We start from the raw sequence: 17,207 nt of genomic DNA, 5'->3' as shown, positions 1-17,207 counted from the left end.
TTCCCAGTCAATTTAATCTTTATGGTATTTTGCTTATTGCCTTACCTCATACATAACTGTGCATATCCACACATTCAGATGGTGCTACACTGCATTTTACAGCCTTTAGCAGAGTGCAACACATCCAGGAAATCTGGCAATTTGACAACACAGATTTGGCAGTTGTGGGCGGTATAGTTCACTTTCACTCGGATCGGACTGTCCCGCGTGTCAGTCCCACCGTTTCTGAATCCATAAATAAGAGCAGAGCTGCAGAATCTGCAGACTGGCTACGAAGAAACTAAAATAAGAGGCAGATGTTTGAATCGATCATTAAATGCTATTAGTTAAATCAAAAAAGGTCAGAACGTTATTCATTATAAACATCTGCTGACTACAATGATGTTTATCATCAAACATGGCGACGAGTATGTGTGCAAAACACTGACAGAACATAAATGAGGGCTGAAAGCGTGACCTTTAACCTTCTTGTAGATGTTTGCATGAAAGCTATTAGGAATGAATTATTTCTAATGATGTCAGTTGCAGCCAGAGGCCAAACTAAATGAAAATAGGCCAAAACAAAATGTACACCTGTAAAAGCGGACAAGCAGAAAGGCAAAGAAGACAGAAATTCAATTACAAAAAATATATTTTGTTTTATAAAACAACGTTTATTCAGGTCAGACACTTAAAAAGATCTCATGATAAGAACATAGCCAAGCACAAGTAAACATTTCAGACACTGTCTTTTTCCATGCCTGAGTAATGACACAGTAAGCTGCTGAGGTCACAGGTCATTCTTTCTAAATGTTAGTCTGAACCAAATGAAAGAGAGAAAAAAGATCTACACTGAAATTTACCACTTTGAGCATATTTATTATTAGTAATAAAGGTTTTTACGCATTTTATGAAAATCTAGAGTGGCACTTGGTAAGAATATTTCCTAGAATAAAAAAAAAACAACCAGAATAAAAACAGGCTTAAAGATCTTGTTCTTTTTAAACTTGTATTTAATAAAGCACATTTTAGAAGACATAAAAAATATTAGCTTTATCTTTACCATAAAAGTGCTGCTGTAGCATAATGAGTGATCGCATGACCACTATTCACTGTAAAAAATAAACTTTTTTTTAAAAGATGCATTACTTAAAAGATCCTGTAGGGTTCAAGTGTTTGTTTAGTGTTTGGTTTGTTTGCACACAAAAATACATCACCATCAGCTGTTATCAGAAAAAGGAGAATAAGATGAACGACAAATTCAAATTCACGCTCTGAGGATCTTTGTCAGTTCTTCGCTTGATAACATCTGAGCGGAATATGAAATCTCAGGAAAATATTAGGTGCTAAGATAGGTAAGTCGGAGGGTGTGGTCATATATATGGAAATTTCTCCCTATCTGTCTTGCACTTCTTCAGCACTCCTGATGCGATGGCTTTCACGGCTCTCATAGTCTCAGTGCAGGTTGGCTTTATTAGGGATTCGGGTAGAAGGAAACCAAAATATCCCGTATCCCTCAACTCAAATGCAAATGCGTAGGGGATCCCGTTCCTGTATGCCCAGTCGATAGAGCTTCCTGAGCTGACGTCTGCAAGGAAGTGCAAAATAGACAAGGGTAAGGAAAGCTTAAAACAGGAATACCTTAAGTTAAGTAGCTTTGATTTTAAAGCGTTCCATTTCTGTTGCTGCAGGTGAGCGTTTAGATATCGCTCCTCTCTAGAGCAACATTCAAGGCAACTCTGAATTGATCTTGTATATTAGAAAACTGGCATTTTTCTCCTAAGTTTAAAATGAATAACAGCTCATTTCCATTGCCAGAGCGCAATATTAGAAGGATTCGAGGAACTCACACAGAGTTGTGGAGGCAGGTCCGTATCTGTACTTCACGCCATAGGCAGAGTACAATGCTGTCACTGCATTGTGAGCTGCTGACTCCTGGATGCATGAAAGCAGAAGGCCAGCTCATCTCACATACTGCATTTCTTTAACACTATCAAAGGATCTGTACTAAGCAGCTCTCTCAGATTAATTAAAAAAATTAAACTCAGTGAGTGTTAAGCAATAGATATCTTACCACACAGTTGAAGTTGGGGATTGTGGCATACTTGTAGGAATATGGGTAAAGCAGCATTTGTGCATAGGCATGAATGGATATGTATGCTTCCACGCGTTTCTTGTGCTTGCGCAGGAACTTAGCGACAGCTTTGACTTCAGGTTCAGATTCGGGGAAGGGACCGCAATACGTGTCATCGCACGGATGAGAAGAGGCACCTTCATCTGGGGAAGCAAAGGGAGAAAGGATGAAACCACGTCATCATATCTTCTAACCATACCAGGATGCTTTAAGTGGCATCCTTAATCCAGCAACAGTGACCAAGCAGTAAGTGTAAAGAAATGGAAGTAGAGCAGTAGTTCGCATTGTTGGCACAAACTTTCCTGCGGCGTTTCTGCGTGGAGCGTGTGTGCGTTCCTCCCACAGTTCAAAGATAAGTGTGTTTGGTGGATAGGTGATTCTAAATCGGCCACACGTGTGGCCATGTGAGAGGGGAAAAAAGAGCTTTAGAGAGCATTAAGAGCACAGAATAAAGTGCTGTGTGAATGTGTGTAAATGGATGAATGGGGTTTGTTGTGTAAAGCTCTTTGAGTGGTCAGTAAGACTGGAAAAGTCTAGAAAACCAAATGCCAGCGTGAAGGGGAACTAATAAAGACACAGACTGAAATATGATCACATTATAATCCTTTGCAGACAACCTTGTTTCACTCACCTTGACCCAAAAAAGTAAAGAGAAAAGCATCTGAACACATGCTGGTTTTAATTAAAGCCGTATTTTTAAAACTACGAAGTAAAAAGGGCTTCTAAGGTGACTAGTATTAGTCTGAAATGTGTTTGTTACTTTAGAAATTATGGGAGAAAAAAAGGCATATTTCAAAGTTTATTTCAGGGATACTTTTTCTAAGGCTCAATTATCATGATGTACATTTACACTTGAAAGTCCTTCTTAAATATATCTATAAATAGCAGAGGCAAATGAAAAACCATGAATTTCAGTCAGACTGAATGCTATCTTTGGGCTCACTCTGTCCTGCTTCATGCCTTTTTACAGCAGTCCATTACTGACTAATCAAATAGACTATAATTCATTTAATTATGGTACATTTCTCACACCATTTCCAGACTTTTATCATATATTTTGCACATATTCTCAAACTGTCATATGCCAGAACTCTAAATGCTGTGAATTCATGACCGAGCGTTCCCTTGAAGAGATGTTCTTCATGAGGTATAAAGAAATCTTCCACTCCTGTGTGTCTAGATGTATCACAAAAAAACTTTATTCTATTTTCAGCCTATGTCCTCACTCTCTAGAGAATAAATGAGAACAAATGGATGTAGTTGTTCCTACGCACATAGGGGCACATATATACTCTTAGTCAGATTTGTCAGGTGTTATTTTACCTACCACACCATTTTACTTTCCAGTTTCTGTTAGCGTCCACTCCCCTGCAGTGGAACTTGTGATTTTTGGACCGTGTCTTTCTCCAGAACCGATCCTGCAGGCAAAAAACAAAACAGAAAAAAAAAAAAACACGTTCTTGTCCACTGGCAGTAAAACACATCTGAACAACAGGTTCATTCTTCCTGCATGCAGCAAAAAATATAGACAATTAAACATAAATTAAGCAGCATAATAACATGTAATATCATGTAATAACATAAATTGCATTATTATTTCTCCTGTTTATACGTAGACATTTTTTCTTTCTTTAAAATTATTCTACAATCTGTAGGTGGAAAAAAACAAGCTTCCAGCTTCCCTTCTTTGCCTTGGTTTTAGCAAGCAGTCCAAAAAAAATGCAATAAAATGTATATGTAAAATGTGCTTCCCCTCTAAGAAAAGCTTCCTCTTAAAAATGTATATATAGAAAGACCAGCAGAAAAGCCTACAGTACCGTAATCCAGCTGAAACGATAGCCATCCACATTAAAGACAGGCATGATGTAGAAGTTGAGCTGGTTCAGTAGTCTTGTCATCACAGAGTCATATTGGTATGAGTTGATAGCCTGTAATAATAATATAATGTAAGTCCAGTGTAATTATAAAACATACTCAACTGAAGAGGCATGTACTTGCAGCCCCTTCTGGTTGCACTGATAGCCCAGCTCTCTCAGGGCAAAACGTTCATACGTGCCATCACAAGAGCATTTGCTGTGTCTCCCAGCACAGTCTCAATGTGGAGAAGATACCGGGAGAGCTGGACAGGGCGGTGGAAGGGCATCAGGATTAGTAACTGCTCCTTTGGGCCGAGAGGAGCACTGCCAACGCCTCACAAAATGACTTCCACATGCATTTATCTGACCAAATTTTGAGATTCAAACTCCATGAAACTTATAAGGATGCTTGATTGGCATTTGCCAGAGCGGCCTCACAGTGAGCACATCTTAGAGATGCCTCAATTTGTCTGTGTTTGCCTGTCTGTGACCACCACCTGCAAACTTGTTCTCTTTTTGGGGTGTTTTCTTTTCCAAAATTCTGGAAAAAAAAAAGATGTCCACACTTTTTTTCCCCAGTGACCCTAATACTCTTTTGTGAATGCGCCATTCTGGAGGAGCCGGATTACCTGTGCAAGCAGAATGGGCTGCAGGTACTGTCTCATGCTACCATATGTGGCAGGGACGTGAGCAAAAAGCAAGAATGGAGAAAAATCAGTCATTAGGGATAAGGAGAGAGCAAATGTCTGTGACTACCACCTGCAAACTCGTTCTTTTTTGGGGGGTGGTCTTTGTTTTTGCCTCTCCGGTGCACTTGTTGTCACTTTCATTTGCATGAAAGCAACTGAAATTGATTCACAAAGGTTTCTGCATAGATTGATATCCCTGAAATTTAAATGACTTTATGTTACACTGTGATGATCAAGTGTTCCTTTAATTATTTCTGAGCAGTGTATCCTTTTTATATTGTATTCAGGCTCATTATCTATTGTGCATTCAAACAACTGAGTCTGACAGCATAAGAGGATTGGAGCTATGAGACCTGGGCACTGGGCTAATGCTGCTTATATCTGCCTTTTAACCAGACTGAGGCCAAGGTTAATGTGCTTAAGGCTTGAACAAAGATGGCACCCTGACCTCCAGTGGCCTACCTCTGTCACTACACCACAGCGCATTTGTATTTCCGTTCATCATGAGTCCATTTAAGGTGAAACAGTCATGTATTTGACTTTTGCCTTTCTAGAAATTTGAACTGAACCATCATACCGGAGAATGTTAGTGCAACAAATCATTGTTCTGTGAACGGTAAGGTTCAGTGTAATACACTTTTTACTAGCTGATGTTTAAGCAGTTATTTACACCTCAAAATAAGAGGATTTTAAAACAGCTGGTTTTAATGCACCTCACAGGTAACATTCAAAAAAACACCCAAAACAATCCTTTGGAATTCACTTGAAGTCAGCGCTCTAGCTTTACAGATAACAGATTTTCCTTTAATTTTCTTTACTTTCTGGCACTTATTGTGCTGGACCGTGTTGAAAATCCCACTCATCTGGCATTTAAGCATTATAAAATGAGCCATTAAATGTTCTTGCAGTTAATGTCTGGCTCTGGTCTGGTACCGTCCTCACTTCAGAGAGCACGGAGACTTTAAGGGTGCAAAGGAACTTGCGTAAATGCCTGTGTTATTTCCAGCATTTTAGCTGTAAAGTATTTTCTTAAGTATTTGGATAGCTGTAAATGACAAGTGAACAGATGTTGGCGCTTTGATGAACAGACCATATGTCACAGATAGCCTGAATGATGATCTACAGCAGGCAATCAGCGGGATATACATTGCAATCTGCAGACATTATAAGCACCTCTTTAACAAACCACTGGCAGAATGCAGGTCCTATCCACTCTCTGGCGTGAACACCACAGTCGATCCACACAGCTTTCTTCTGGAGACGACGTTTCTTTCCTAGCTGACAGGACACGAGCATTTTTAGCTTTAGATTAGGACAAGACAGTGTGTTTCTTAGTTTTAATGTGCCTCCTCTCCTACCTGAAGCACATAAAGCGGTCTTCCTTCATATGACTTCCCAACAGAGAACACGTCAACCAGATTGGGGTGGGTTGTGTTCATCATAAACATCCAGCTCTGGATCTGAGGGACAGGAAATGATGCAGGGAAGTGGATCTTAAAAGACTTGTTTACATAATTTTCAGAAGTAATTACTATGCATTATTGCACATCTGTGTGCTTTGTAAACGTGTGTTGTACATTGAGGGAGAGGATGAAAGCTCAAAGGACAAAAGATTTGTCCTCTGAGCTATGCTGTTTCATAGGGCTTGAAAGATTTGCAAACCAGGAGCCTGATCAACCTGGGAAAATAAACACTCTAAAGCTGTGAAGTGTCTGAAGTGGAGCGCACGTCTCGGTGTGTGAAAGCGCGAGGCCGTGGGAAAGACACATGTGGAACTGTGTAATTGAGAGAAAGCACCCTTAGAGAGGTTTTCTGTTTACCTTGTGGGTGCAATAGATTAGAGAGCAGAGGGGAATGAGAGATAGTTAGGTAGATGTTGGGCTTCATGTCTACCTCTTCCAGAGAGTGGTAAACCTCGTAGTCATACTGAGCCTCTGACCTCCGCTTGCGAGAGGAGCGATATCCCGTCTGCTTTTCAATTTCCTTCTGTAGATTGGAGATAAATACCCTGCGTGAATGAAAGAGAATGAAGCAGACAAACATAGTACACATTATAACCACTGTAGCATGTTTCCCATCGGCACATTTGGTACTCTGACTGTATGGTGTATGGTTTATTAGACAGTTAATACAAAGATAGAGCAGGGTGTGAACTAGCCAAAGGGAAACATAAGTAATGTAATCTAAAGAATACAGAAACAGAGCTGCCCTACGTCTCATTGTGCAGCTAATGTGTGGAGATTCATATCAGGAAGCACTGGGGAGCATTTTTCTGTAAGTGATGAGTCACTACACTTTAAATTTCCATCCAAATTCAGTCCAAATAGGAGGCTGGGATTTAGAGATTGCAATTCTGTAAAATGGGAGAAGTTCAGGAAAGAACTCGTGAGCTCAGCTCAAAAGTTTAGAAGCCCCAATTCCAAAAATGTTGGAATGCCATGTAAACAGAATGCAATGCTTTGTAAATCTTATAAACCAACATTTATTCACAATAGAACACAGAAAAAATACAAAATATTCTATTGATAAAATGCAATTTTAATAAAAAAAAAAATAAGATAATTTTAATTTGATGGCAGCAAAAGGTCTCAAAACAGTTGGACTGGTGGGGGAAACAAAAGGCAGTCAAAACCAGCGGTGCTAAAAAGAAACAAGTGAAGGGACATTTTGAAACTATTAATTATCAATGCATCGTTAATATGACAAAAAGACCATCTTAGAGAGGCAGTTTCTCACAAGTGAATATCTCTGTGAATATCTCATCATCTACAGTTGATGATAAATTATTATCATATATTTTGGAGAAATCTGTGCGTAAAGGACTAAGCTAAAAATGACATGGTAAATGGACTGATAGTTATATAGCGCATTTTTATTCTCCTGGAGTACTCAAAGCGCTCTATATACAACATGCCACATTCACCCAAGCACGGTCCTCTCTGCTTTTAGGTGCTTACTAACTACCATTCACTCTGCGATGGCTGAATTGGAGAGAAACTCTGGTTAAATATCTTGCCCAAGAATATTTGGGGTCCGATCAATAGATGACCTGCTCGACCTCCTGAGCTACAGCCACCCCAAAATGATACTGGAGAATGCGGGCATCGATCCCGCTACCTCTCGCATGCTAAGCGAGCGCTCTACCATTTGAGCTAATTCCCCGCTAAGCCCGAGCTAACTCCGCTCTCATCAGGTTCGCAGGCAGCACTGCATTAAAACAGGTATGCTTAATATGTCATGGAAATCACTGCATGAGATCAGGAACACTTCCAGATATCACTGTACACACGGTTTTCCGTGGCATCCACAAATGGGGGTTAAAGCGCTTTCACACAAGCCACATGTAAACATGATCCAGAAACACTGCCATCTACTCTGGGCTCATTTAAGATAGATAGATAGATAGATAGATAGATAGATAGATAGATAGATAGATAGATATCCATAATCATATACTGTGCATGCTACCGTTGTATATAGTGTATTATCGCAATTATTTTTTATTTGTACTTTATTTGTATTTTTTCTTCTGATATTTTTCCGTCTGATATCTGTACCTGAGCTGAGGTAACGCAAAAATTTCCCCGTCGTGGGATCAATAAAGTCTAATCTTATCTTATCTAATAGTGATGATAGATCTACAATGCTAAATTGCACACTGCATCTTTCCTGCAGTCCAGACCATTTACTGAAAACATCTGACACATCATGAAATGAAAAATACAACAAAGAAGACAGAAGACTGTAGAGCAGCTAGAATCCAAGGATCTCATATGAGACAGCAATGGGACAACATTCGTCTCCCCAAAGTCCAGCAGCTGGTCTCATCAGTTCCCACAGTCCCCCACATTTACAGACTGCTATTAAAAGAAAAGGGGATGCTTCAAAGTGGCAAACATGGCCCTGTCCCAACTTTTTGAAATGTGTTGCTGTCATCAAACTCAAAATGACCTTACTGTTTCTTAAAATAGTGCATTTGAGTTTAAATATTTGACATCTTTTCTGTTTTTATTGTGAATAAAATATGTGTTTACCAGATTTGTAAATTGCATTCAGTTTTTATTTACATTTTACATGTCTACATGTTTTTTTTTAAATTGGGGTTGTACATTTTGAAATGCATCGTATAATTTCAGTTATTTCTTCTAGACTAACCTTACGTATCCACAACCGACATGGTTGTGGATACGTAAGCTTCTGAAGGGACTAAATCTGTATAAATCTTGCACCATGTCTGTTGTTGGCTTGTCAGGGGGTTGGACTGTACATGGAACAAATAACACAGGTGATTAGTGACAAAAGTAATTTTTGATCAAATTACCAGGATCCAGGAAAACACATTTCACATTTGGAAATAATGCAAACTAATGATAAGCAGGGTCTGTATGAGTTTGTCTTTTAATTTTGCTTCTCTCATGTGTTGTTGCCTGTAGAGATGATGTCTTTGTATATACAAATACCTGATAAATTGTGTCCCTATTGACTGCACTACCGCTGTGAATGAAGCACACAGGTATTTGGGGGTGCTGGGATGAGGCAGTAAATCAGGACTCCTGGTTTTATTGTTGACTCATTGATGAGACCATGCATATAACTAAGGTCACCCTCTCTCATCTCTTGCAACATCTAAACCAGTTTTCCACCTCATCAATCTCCCTGCTGGTAGGAAGAATCATAGCAGTTATGCTGCTACTCTTTATGAATTACGAAATATGGTGTAATTGAAGTTAAACCACAGTTATAAGCATCATTACCTGTACACATACGATCCTTCTTCACCTCCCACCTGAGTCTAAAGCATATCATGTGATCTTTTTCAAAGCATTTTTTATAGCAGGTACGTACTAAAATACATTTCCTCATAACGTCCTTCTATAACAGTTTCTATCCACAACTCCTTTAATGATGCTAAAAATTGGGTCATTATCCTGTGAATATACTGAGATGAACAAAATGAAACCCCTAACCACCCACCAAAGCCTGTCCCCCCCGCCGCGTAAACCATTTTGTGAAAAATCCTCAATCAGTCAACAGACAGTGGAAAAAAAAAAAATCCTCCTCTGCGCTTCAATTCCTCCCCGAGGACTGAGATGACAATGGAATTTTTTCTAGCTGTGGCTGCTTTGATAAAACTCCATCATTTCAGCGCTAATTTTGATGAGGGATGGTGTCGAGAGATGAAAGCGTTGCTTTTTGGAGCAGATTGATAGAGTGTCTCTGATGTACGTGTGTGTGTGTGTGTCCCAGCTTTGTGGAAATATGAGGGCCTTTGCGTGCAAACTATGGCCTATTCTGCATGTGCAAATCACATATTCTGTTATGAGAAAGCTGAGTAAACAACCTTTGGATAACAGATGTGTCAAAGGGTGCATGCATGAGAGTAAATATGAGTGTCCATGCTTTTATACTTACCGATAATCAATATTTTCCCGTTTTAAGCGTTTGTGTAAACCTTGCGTGTCGTTACGTTTCACGTGGACATCCACTGTGGCATTGTGACAGATTAGAGAAGCACTGTTGGGCTGCCAGAAATCCACCTAATGGAACACAGTGAACATATTAGGGTTACAGTGACAGAAACACCCAGCAGTAATGTAAAAGTTCTTACACTGTGAAAGTGTTCTTGGGCAAAAGCAGCCTCACTGAAACGACAGTTTTATCTTAAAAAGTATCAAATTTAATTCATGAAATTTTCCATGCACTAGCCCTGCTTATCGATAGAAACTTTCCCATGAAAGGTGCCAGGAGTGCTAATGACAATGCAGTTTTAAAATAATCTTGTTCTATTTTCCCAACTACTCGTGGATTACTCATTTATGCTCAGGACGATCAGCTAGTTGTTGTGTTTGTGGTGTTCCAAACACGTGCTGGACAAACTAATCAATCAATATATTGGACCGCATTCAGGCTTCATAATATTGTGCTCTTCTAACCTAACTAATCATTCAAAGCACTTTACTACAAACCATATTCACTCATTCATACTTTATTCTACACCTTTAAACACTTTCTATCAAATGCAAGCACGCACACGCACACAGTTTTATTAAGACCCAAACAGGGAACCATTCCTACTTCCGTGATCAAGCAAATTTGGGGAATGATTCAACGGAGCAAAAACCGATGCACAATCCAGAGTAAATAAACCTCACTTGGCTTTCTCCTCTACTATATGACCTCAAATATCTTTGATAACAAGGTCTTTCAGTACTTATCACGATGTGATAGCCAGAGTCCTAACAGCCAGATATCCTTGCCAACCAAATAAACAAATAATAAACCACATAGTAACTATAGCAGTAAAACAGTGGAAAAAAGCGGAGAAGACGAGAATTTAAAAGGATTTAAAACAAACAGGAAGCAACTGATCTACCAGTAAAAGCACTGTAGTCACTGTAAAGAGATTGCTGTTTCTATGTTTGCAGATGTGTACGCCCTCAGCTGGCTTTCATTTTCTGCATGGGGGCAAAACATGCACATGCTTGTTAATGTGTCAATTGGTTTAATGCTTTACAGAATGCATACCAGAATAATTTAACTACGTTTAGAGCCAGAAGGGTCAAATACCCTCAGCTGGAATGCATGGTGCCCCTGAGTGTGAACCCCTCTCTATTCCTGCACTTTTATGGTGTTTCCAAATGGTTAAGTACCCCAAATGTTTCAGCACCGCTCGTCTTTTAGCAAAACAAATCCAAAACACATATGCCAGAAGGCACTCAAATGTCCCTGATCAGATAATACAATTCCTTAAGTTAACATTTTATAGCTGTATTTATGTGCCTCAAAGAGGCATTCTTCGTCTGCCTTATAAATCTTTTATCTCTTGATTGTTTATTTGCAGCGTAGCCATAAATTGGATTTGTTTTGTTTTGGTTGATGTAGCACAGACACGGGCAGAACAAGAAAGAAAAAGTTACGGTTCAATAAAAATGGAGCTGGCTCCCCTTGGGCCAGATGAGGTGAAATCAAGTAAATGAAATCAAGTTGGCCAAGGTAGATTTAATATAAGAATGCCAACAATGCTAACGGGGCTGTCTAAGCTGAATTAGACAAGCTATAGCATCTTAAATGCATTAAATCTGTTTGGAGGTCAGTCATACCTGGAGCAATCAATATTTATTCTGAAAACCTGTAAGGCCCACATGGATTGTGACAGTTTTATCCTCAAATTCAGCAACAGCCTGTTAACAAAGACTGTCTCTCCTGCTGTGGAAAAGAGATTTTCCACTTATGATGATGTCATCTATAGGAAAACGCTGAAAGTTCTCTACAAACATATAAAATGATTTCAATATGACAGGAATATCAGTTTCATATTAGCCTGTGGATGTCTCAAACAAATCTAACATGAGCCCCAAAAGAAACCGAAGCTAATTCTTTTTTGTAGCTCCCATCAAGGCCCTGAATGTTTCTGTTTATCTCAGTTTAGTCTCGGCTGTTACAGCTGGAACTGTTAGCGGTTTACTCTATCCGTTGTTTGAAAGGAAAACTATCAGTAACCACGTAAAGCCCGTGTTTTCATGCAAAGCTATCATAAGTGTAATACCCATTTCCATCTCCTCAGCTCTAAAGGGTTTCCGGCTTTTTCTTATGTACAAATAAACTAAATGTTCTCGAGCTTTAAATAGTTGGTCAGAGCACAAAAGCAATATGAGAGTATTTAACTTTAAGAGCTTGTTCTTGACTTTTTTTTTCTATATATGTTGTTTTTTTGTTTTTTTTTTAACATTTTAGGGAGGAAAGAAATCCTTAGTTGAAGACACTGCCGAGCTTTTTCCAAAATGAGGAGCCCAGGTAAAAGGAGATCTCTAAAAAATGATGCTATTTTGTCTGTGATGCGTCCGATTTTTGACTCACCTGCACCCTGAAGTGTATTCGACCTCATGCCTACCCTGAAAATGAAAAGTTTGACTTGACACTGGAGGCATGGCAGTGTGAACAAGCTACTGAAAACACATGTCCACAGCTGTCCAAACAGTGGCTGCTGCTGCTTTGGTTGGGTGGCCTTGAAGCACCCTGTCCACTGCCCATTCATACAGAAAACTGAGGCCCGACCAGGAACCTGGCTCTCTCTTAGTGTCGCTCCCTACAAATCAAAAAGCATTTACTAAGTACTTCTCTGGTTTTTTGTCTCTCTTCAATCCTTTTTCTGTTTTGGGCCATACTGGCCTGGCGTTCCTGGACCACTTGCGGTGAATGGTATACCAAAGAAAGCTAAAACTGACCACACTGTCTGAAAACCAGGATTTTAGAACCACCAAGGCTCAATTTTTTAAATGAACTCTACAGTTATTATTTCTACAAGCAGACTTTCAAGGTAATTATTATGTAATAGCAAACCTGTCAAACAAAATAACCCTCAGATTGTACATCTGTGAATATATGAACATAATTAGCCATGGGAAAAAGGTGCACCCAGTCTCTCGTTTTTAGTCTTAAATTTAAGTGTATTTTTGACCTTTTGACAGCTGTTAGAAGGGACAAAGTGTTATTATTCCTTCCCAACTCCACATTTGCCACCTTTGACTCTGTTAGAGATCCTGGACCTTGATGCAGTTGATCCACTATCCACTGTCTGAAACAAGCTCCCTGCCTTCTCGCTGTAAACTAACTTTCTTCTAATCTCTCACCAACTGTGCCCGAGGATGGCCGTATTAACAACACCCACTCTCACTGACATCAGCGAGAGACAGAAGAGAAAACTGGTTAAACTGAACATTTGGCTCACATATTACTTACAAATACTTTGACCTCATTATTTGAAACCATATTTAATATGAAGCTCCACCATTCTAACAAGCCATATGCCATATATTCCAGAAAATAAGGAAAAGGATAATAGATCCGCTTTGTGTTCCTGCTCACAGAGGATGACTGGATCACTGGATTTCTCTTTGTAAGTCTTAATCTTACAAAATAGTAGAGTCCTGATATGAATTATGAATTTGCAAACAATTTAGCTTTGCATTAGCAAACTAAAACAATGTATAATGAAGGCCATGCTGTTTCTGAGGCTGATGGGTAATTACTTCCAAATGAATATGGGAAAAGAAGCAAGGGCTGTTGTGTCCTGCGGGGGTTCCCCCCTGTAATTTCAGTATCTTTGAAACACATGTTCATTTAGTTCTTAAGCTGTGAGACATCCAGGCGTTTGACCCAATATGACAAACTCCTTTGTATTTCATCCAATTTTCTTTTGGTGTTTCATATTAAAAATGATTGCCGGGTGTCTCGCTGACAGTATCTCAGTCTCTCAGATTGCAAATGTGTCCTGACTGTGACAGATGAACACACTCGATTGCTTTCTGCCTCATTGAAACTGTCACATCGCCTTGTCGGCCCACCATCCCACCGGCATCGGGGCTAACTGCTTGTCTGTGGCCGATGTTCAGCTGTCAGACATTCATGTGGGCTGAATAATAACAGATATTAGACTTTTAACATGCTAAAAGTATCACATCACATAAATATATAGCACCTAGGAATGGATATAAAAGGTGTACATGAAACAAAATAAAGTGCCAACCTTCATGTGTCCGAGAATTTCTTTTAGGGTTCGGACCTCCTCATCATTACTCGGCGTGATCTTGAAGACCTGATCACTGTGAAGAGAAAAGCTTTTGTAAGCACTTTTTTAAAGTATCCTAAAGTTTTTTTATGGCTCTGTAACAGGTCTTTGATCCATTTTTTTTTTTGTTTTGGAAAAAACACATCATTTAAAAAACATCTGGGCCATTGTGTCAGGTAATGAAACTGGCTTTTGTGCCAATAGAAGAGGACACTTCTTAAAGCAGCATAGATTTTAGATGGGGGGAAATGGGTGGGTCCTTTTTCAGTATAGATGACAAGGATCAGACCCCAGCCAAACAATCTGTCTGAGGTGTCATTAAAGGATTATATTTCATCGTTTCCAGCTCTGCAGGTTGCACCTGGAACGAGTCCCTGGCAGCCCTCATACAGTAGCAGCGGCAGCTGCTTCACATTTTCATACTGCAAATCAGTACATCTTGTAAATATGGACTGATGTCATGTATTTACCATTTAAGCATAGTATAATGATCTTTTGTTTCTAAATTAGAAGTATCAATTAGTTTAATGCATTTGCCTACTTTTAAAAATATAGTTAAACCCTTTTTCCAGTTGTGTAATTTTAGATAAATCCACACAGATAAAACTACAGATAGATATTTAACAATGAGATTTATCTTACTAGAATTAATGGACTCAATGAGATTTAAAACAAAACCCGAGTGAACTTAAGAAACAAGAATACATTTGACTGCAAAAAAGTTAAAAATTACACCACCGAGACAGCAATCATTACACCCCCATACAATTCTTGACATGTTCACAGATAATGAAATAAAAAACTGTAACCCCGCGAACCCTGTGAGTGCTCCTAATCCAGTCTGCAAACCACGTTTTTATGCCTGGCAGCAAAACAAAGGCTCTCTTTTCCCTCAATGTGAATCTTACATCATGTTGCATTAAATCTGCAGATCTCAGCGTCTTCACTTTACCTTAAAGTTAACATGCCGGCAGTATTTTCATTACATTCTCTTTACGATAGGCTTTATTTTATCTGCAGAGAAACCTGTCTGTTTGCCTGGTTTTCACACTTTTCCACCTTCTCTTTGAGCATCTTCGTCTTTCACTTCTTTCAAAAGTCTTTTAATGGTTTGTCACACAGGAAGTTGGGCCCCCCCCTAAACAAAGGTGGCAGTAGGCCATTCTAAAGGTCTGAGCAACAAAGGCGTCTGGGTGTCCCACATGAGTGACTGCCCCATTTCACGCTGCTAAAAAAAAAAAAAGAAACCCAGCCTGTTTCCACGAAAAGAGCAATGACAGAAGACATACTGAAACACAGTTCCTGAAACATCAGAGTAACATGCGTTTAGAAGAAGGTTCACAGGACTTTGGTACAGTAATATAAGCATGGCGTAAACAAAGACAGCCTTTAGCATCCCAATGCTTTTTAGGCCAAATCATTCCTTCATGTTTTAATGATTCTCAAAGCTGACAGCCTGTTTTTGTTACAAAGCTGGACTGGCAAAGACATTTTGCTTTGTTTCTACCAGCTACGGGGCTAAAGCTGTCCTTAAGTTGTCAGTCTGTTGATTCTCACAGCAGAACCCTTTCTGGGATGGAAGCAATTTGTTTTTAAGACGCTCAGGCCCTTAAACCGAAAAGCTCTCAGTAGTATTTTATATTTAAACAAACTACTCTGAGCCTTCCTCCATTTGGAGAATCCAAATTTCAGTGTCTGATAATGCTCTGTTGATGAATTACATGATATTAAATGAAAAGTTTGGAAGAGGAGGCTTCCAGTTGTGATAACCTCCCTTTTCTATATGATACCAAAACATAAACCCTAGAGGAAATATCTCTTTGTCCAAGTGCCCCCCAAATTTTTAATCTGGGGTCAAACAGTGATATTAGTAATTTAGGCGATGGGGTGCTTTGCCTGCATTCAGTCACATGAACCTGCAGACAGACTGATAAACTAAGACCTTTGATTAAAAAAAACAAAACACTTCATAGCATTAGTACTAGAAAAACATTGCGCTGGAAGCCAGTGCAGCTTCAAGAATCCCCACTGTCATCTGTGCTGTATTTTGAGTAATCTGGACACAACAGACACGGTCTTATACAAATGCCATCAGTCAACAAGAACACTCTGGGAAAAATTTAGAGCAAACTTAAACATGGCATTATGTCTCAAACGAGAAACATGGATTGTGGAGATGGCGAGCACAAAGGCTGTCTTTGTTCAGTCTCTCATAAGATAAATGGTAGTGTCTGCAGACGACTTGTCAAAGTGCGCCTTTCCTTCACTCTAAACACTTCTGTCTCCCTCTCAGTGTTTACGTGAATGGGAATCCCAGTAGCCTCAGAAATGAATGGGGGGGGGCATTTCACTCACCCTGCGTAGCGGTTGTTGTAGAGATAGCCGAGGACGGGACACAGCACGTTATTGCAGATTATCACCCAAGTCAGTAAAACCGATGCGCGAAATGCTCCCATGTGGTCCGGTGACATTTCTGATCAAAGACGGAGACACTCTGAAGGATGCAAATAAACTAAAAGAAAAATGGAAACTTGATGATTCTCGGTTCAGCCCACCACCATCAGCAACAGCAGCAGCAGTTTGGCAAAGTCGCGTATTGGCGTGCACTCTCGTTCAGTTCTTCCACTGACGGAAAAGGTGCAAAAAGTCAGTCCACTGACACGAGAGATACTTTATCAACTCTTTGAAGCTCTGGAGGGAATTGCAGGGTAGCAGCTCTTTTTAAAATGAGGAGGACCTGAATCGCGTGGCTCCGGTGTGGGCGAAGCCGGTAACTGGATCCCTCTCCGGTGCGTAATGTGCTCTGAGAGGATAATGAGCTTTAATGCCAGCCGTTAACCCGCGTCCGCCTCAGGTTATTTTTTTAAGGAGATTTATATATGTTTTAATTTTTAAGTGATGCATAAAGTTCTGATTGAATTCACCTCTAAACTTTAAGAGAAATTTTCTTCCAGTGTGTTCAGCTCAGGTGCTTTTTTGGT

At 39.6% G+C, this 17,207-nt stretch overlaps 1 protein-coding gene and 1 non-coding gene across 2 annotated transcripts; both read right to left on the bottom strand.

The window, feature by feature from the left end:
- Positions 1–645: 645 nt before the first annotated feature.
- cpa6 (carboxypeptidase A6) lies at positions 646–16,998 on the bottom strand. The gene is made up of 11 exons (XM_040044528.1): positions 16,582–16,998; positions 14,185–14,260; positions 10,071–10,195; positions 6,552–6,666; positions 6,017–6,118; positions 5,832–5,936; positions 3,931–4,041; positions 3,441–3,531; positions 2,054–2,256; positions 1,830–1,914; positions 646–1,567 (listed from the first exon to the last, which is right to left on the bottom strand). The coding sequence occupies exons 1-11, from the start codon at positions 16,695–16,697 to the stop codon at positions 1,353–1,355; spliced, it is 1,344 nt and encodes a 447-aa protein (XP_039900462.1). The 5' UTR covers positions 16,698–16,998; the 3' UTR covers positions 646–1,352.
- On the bottom strand, positions 7,748–7,820 carry trnaa-agc. Its single transcript has one exon. It is a non-coding gene; the product is annotated as a tRNA-Ala (tRNA).
- Positions 16,999–17,207: the final 209 nt, after the last annotated feature.

The sequence above is a fragment of the Simochromis diagramma genome, unplaced genomic scaffold, assembly GCF_900408965.1.
Source record: "Simochromis diagramma unplaced genomic scaffold, fSimDia1.1 OVJJ01000602.1, whole genome shotgun sequence".
Taxonomy (NCBI): Eukaryota; Metazoa; Chordata; class Actinopteri; order Cichliformes; family Cichlidae; genus Simochromis; species Simochromis diagramma.
The sequence above is the reverse complement of the archived record's forward strand: the minus strand, read 5'-3'. Positions and strand labels throughout refer to the sequence as shown.

Coding starts and splice junctions, on each gene's coding strand:
- cpa6 (XM_040044528.1), bottom strand. CDS start 16,697: ATGTCACCGGACCACATGGGAGCATTTCGCGCATCGGTTTTACTGACT. Junction 10,196..14,184: donor AAATTCTCGGACACATGAAG/GTTGGCACTTTA, acceptor GTGTTCCATTAG/GTGGATTTCTGGCAGCCCAA. Junction 6,119..6,551: donor TTTACCACTCTCTGGAAGAG/GTAGACATGAAG, acceptor CCTGTCCCTCAG/ATCCAGAGCTGGATGTTTAT.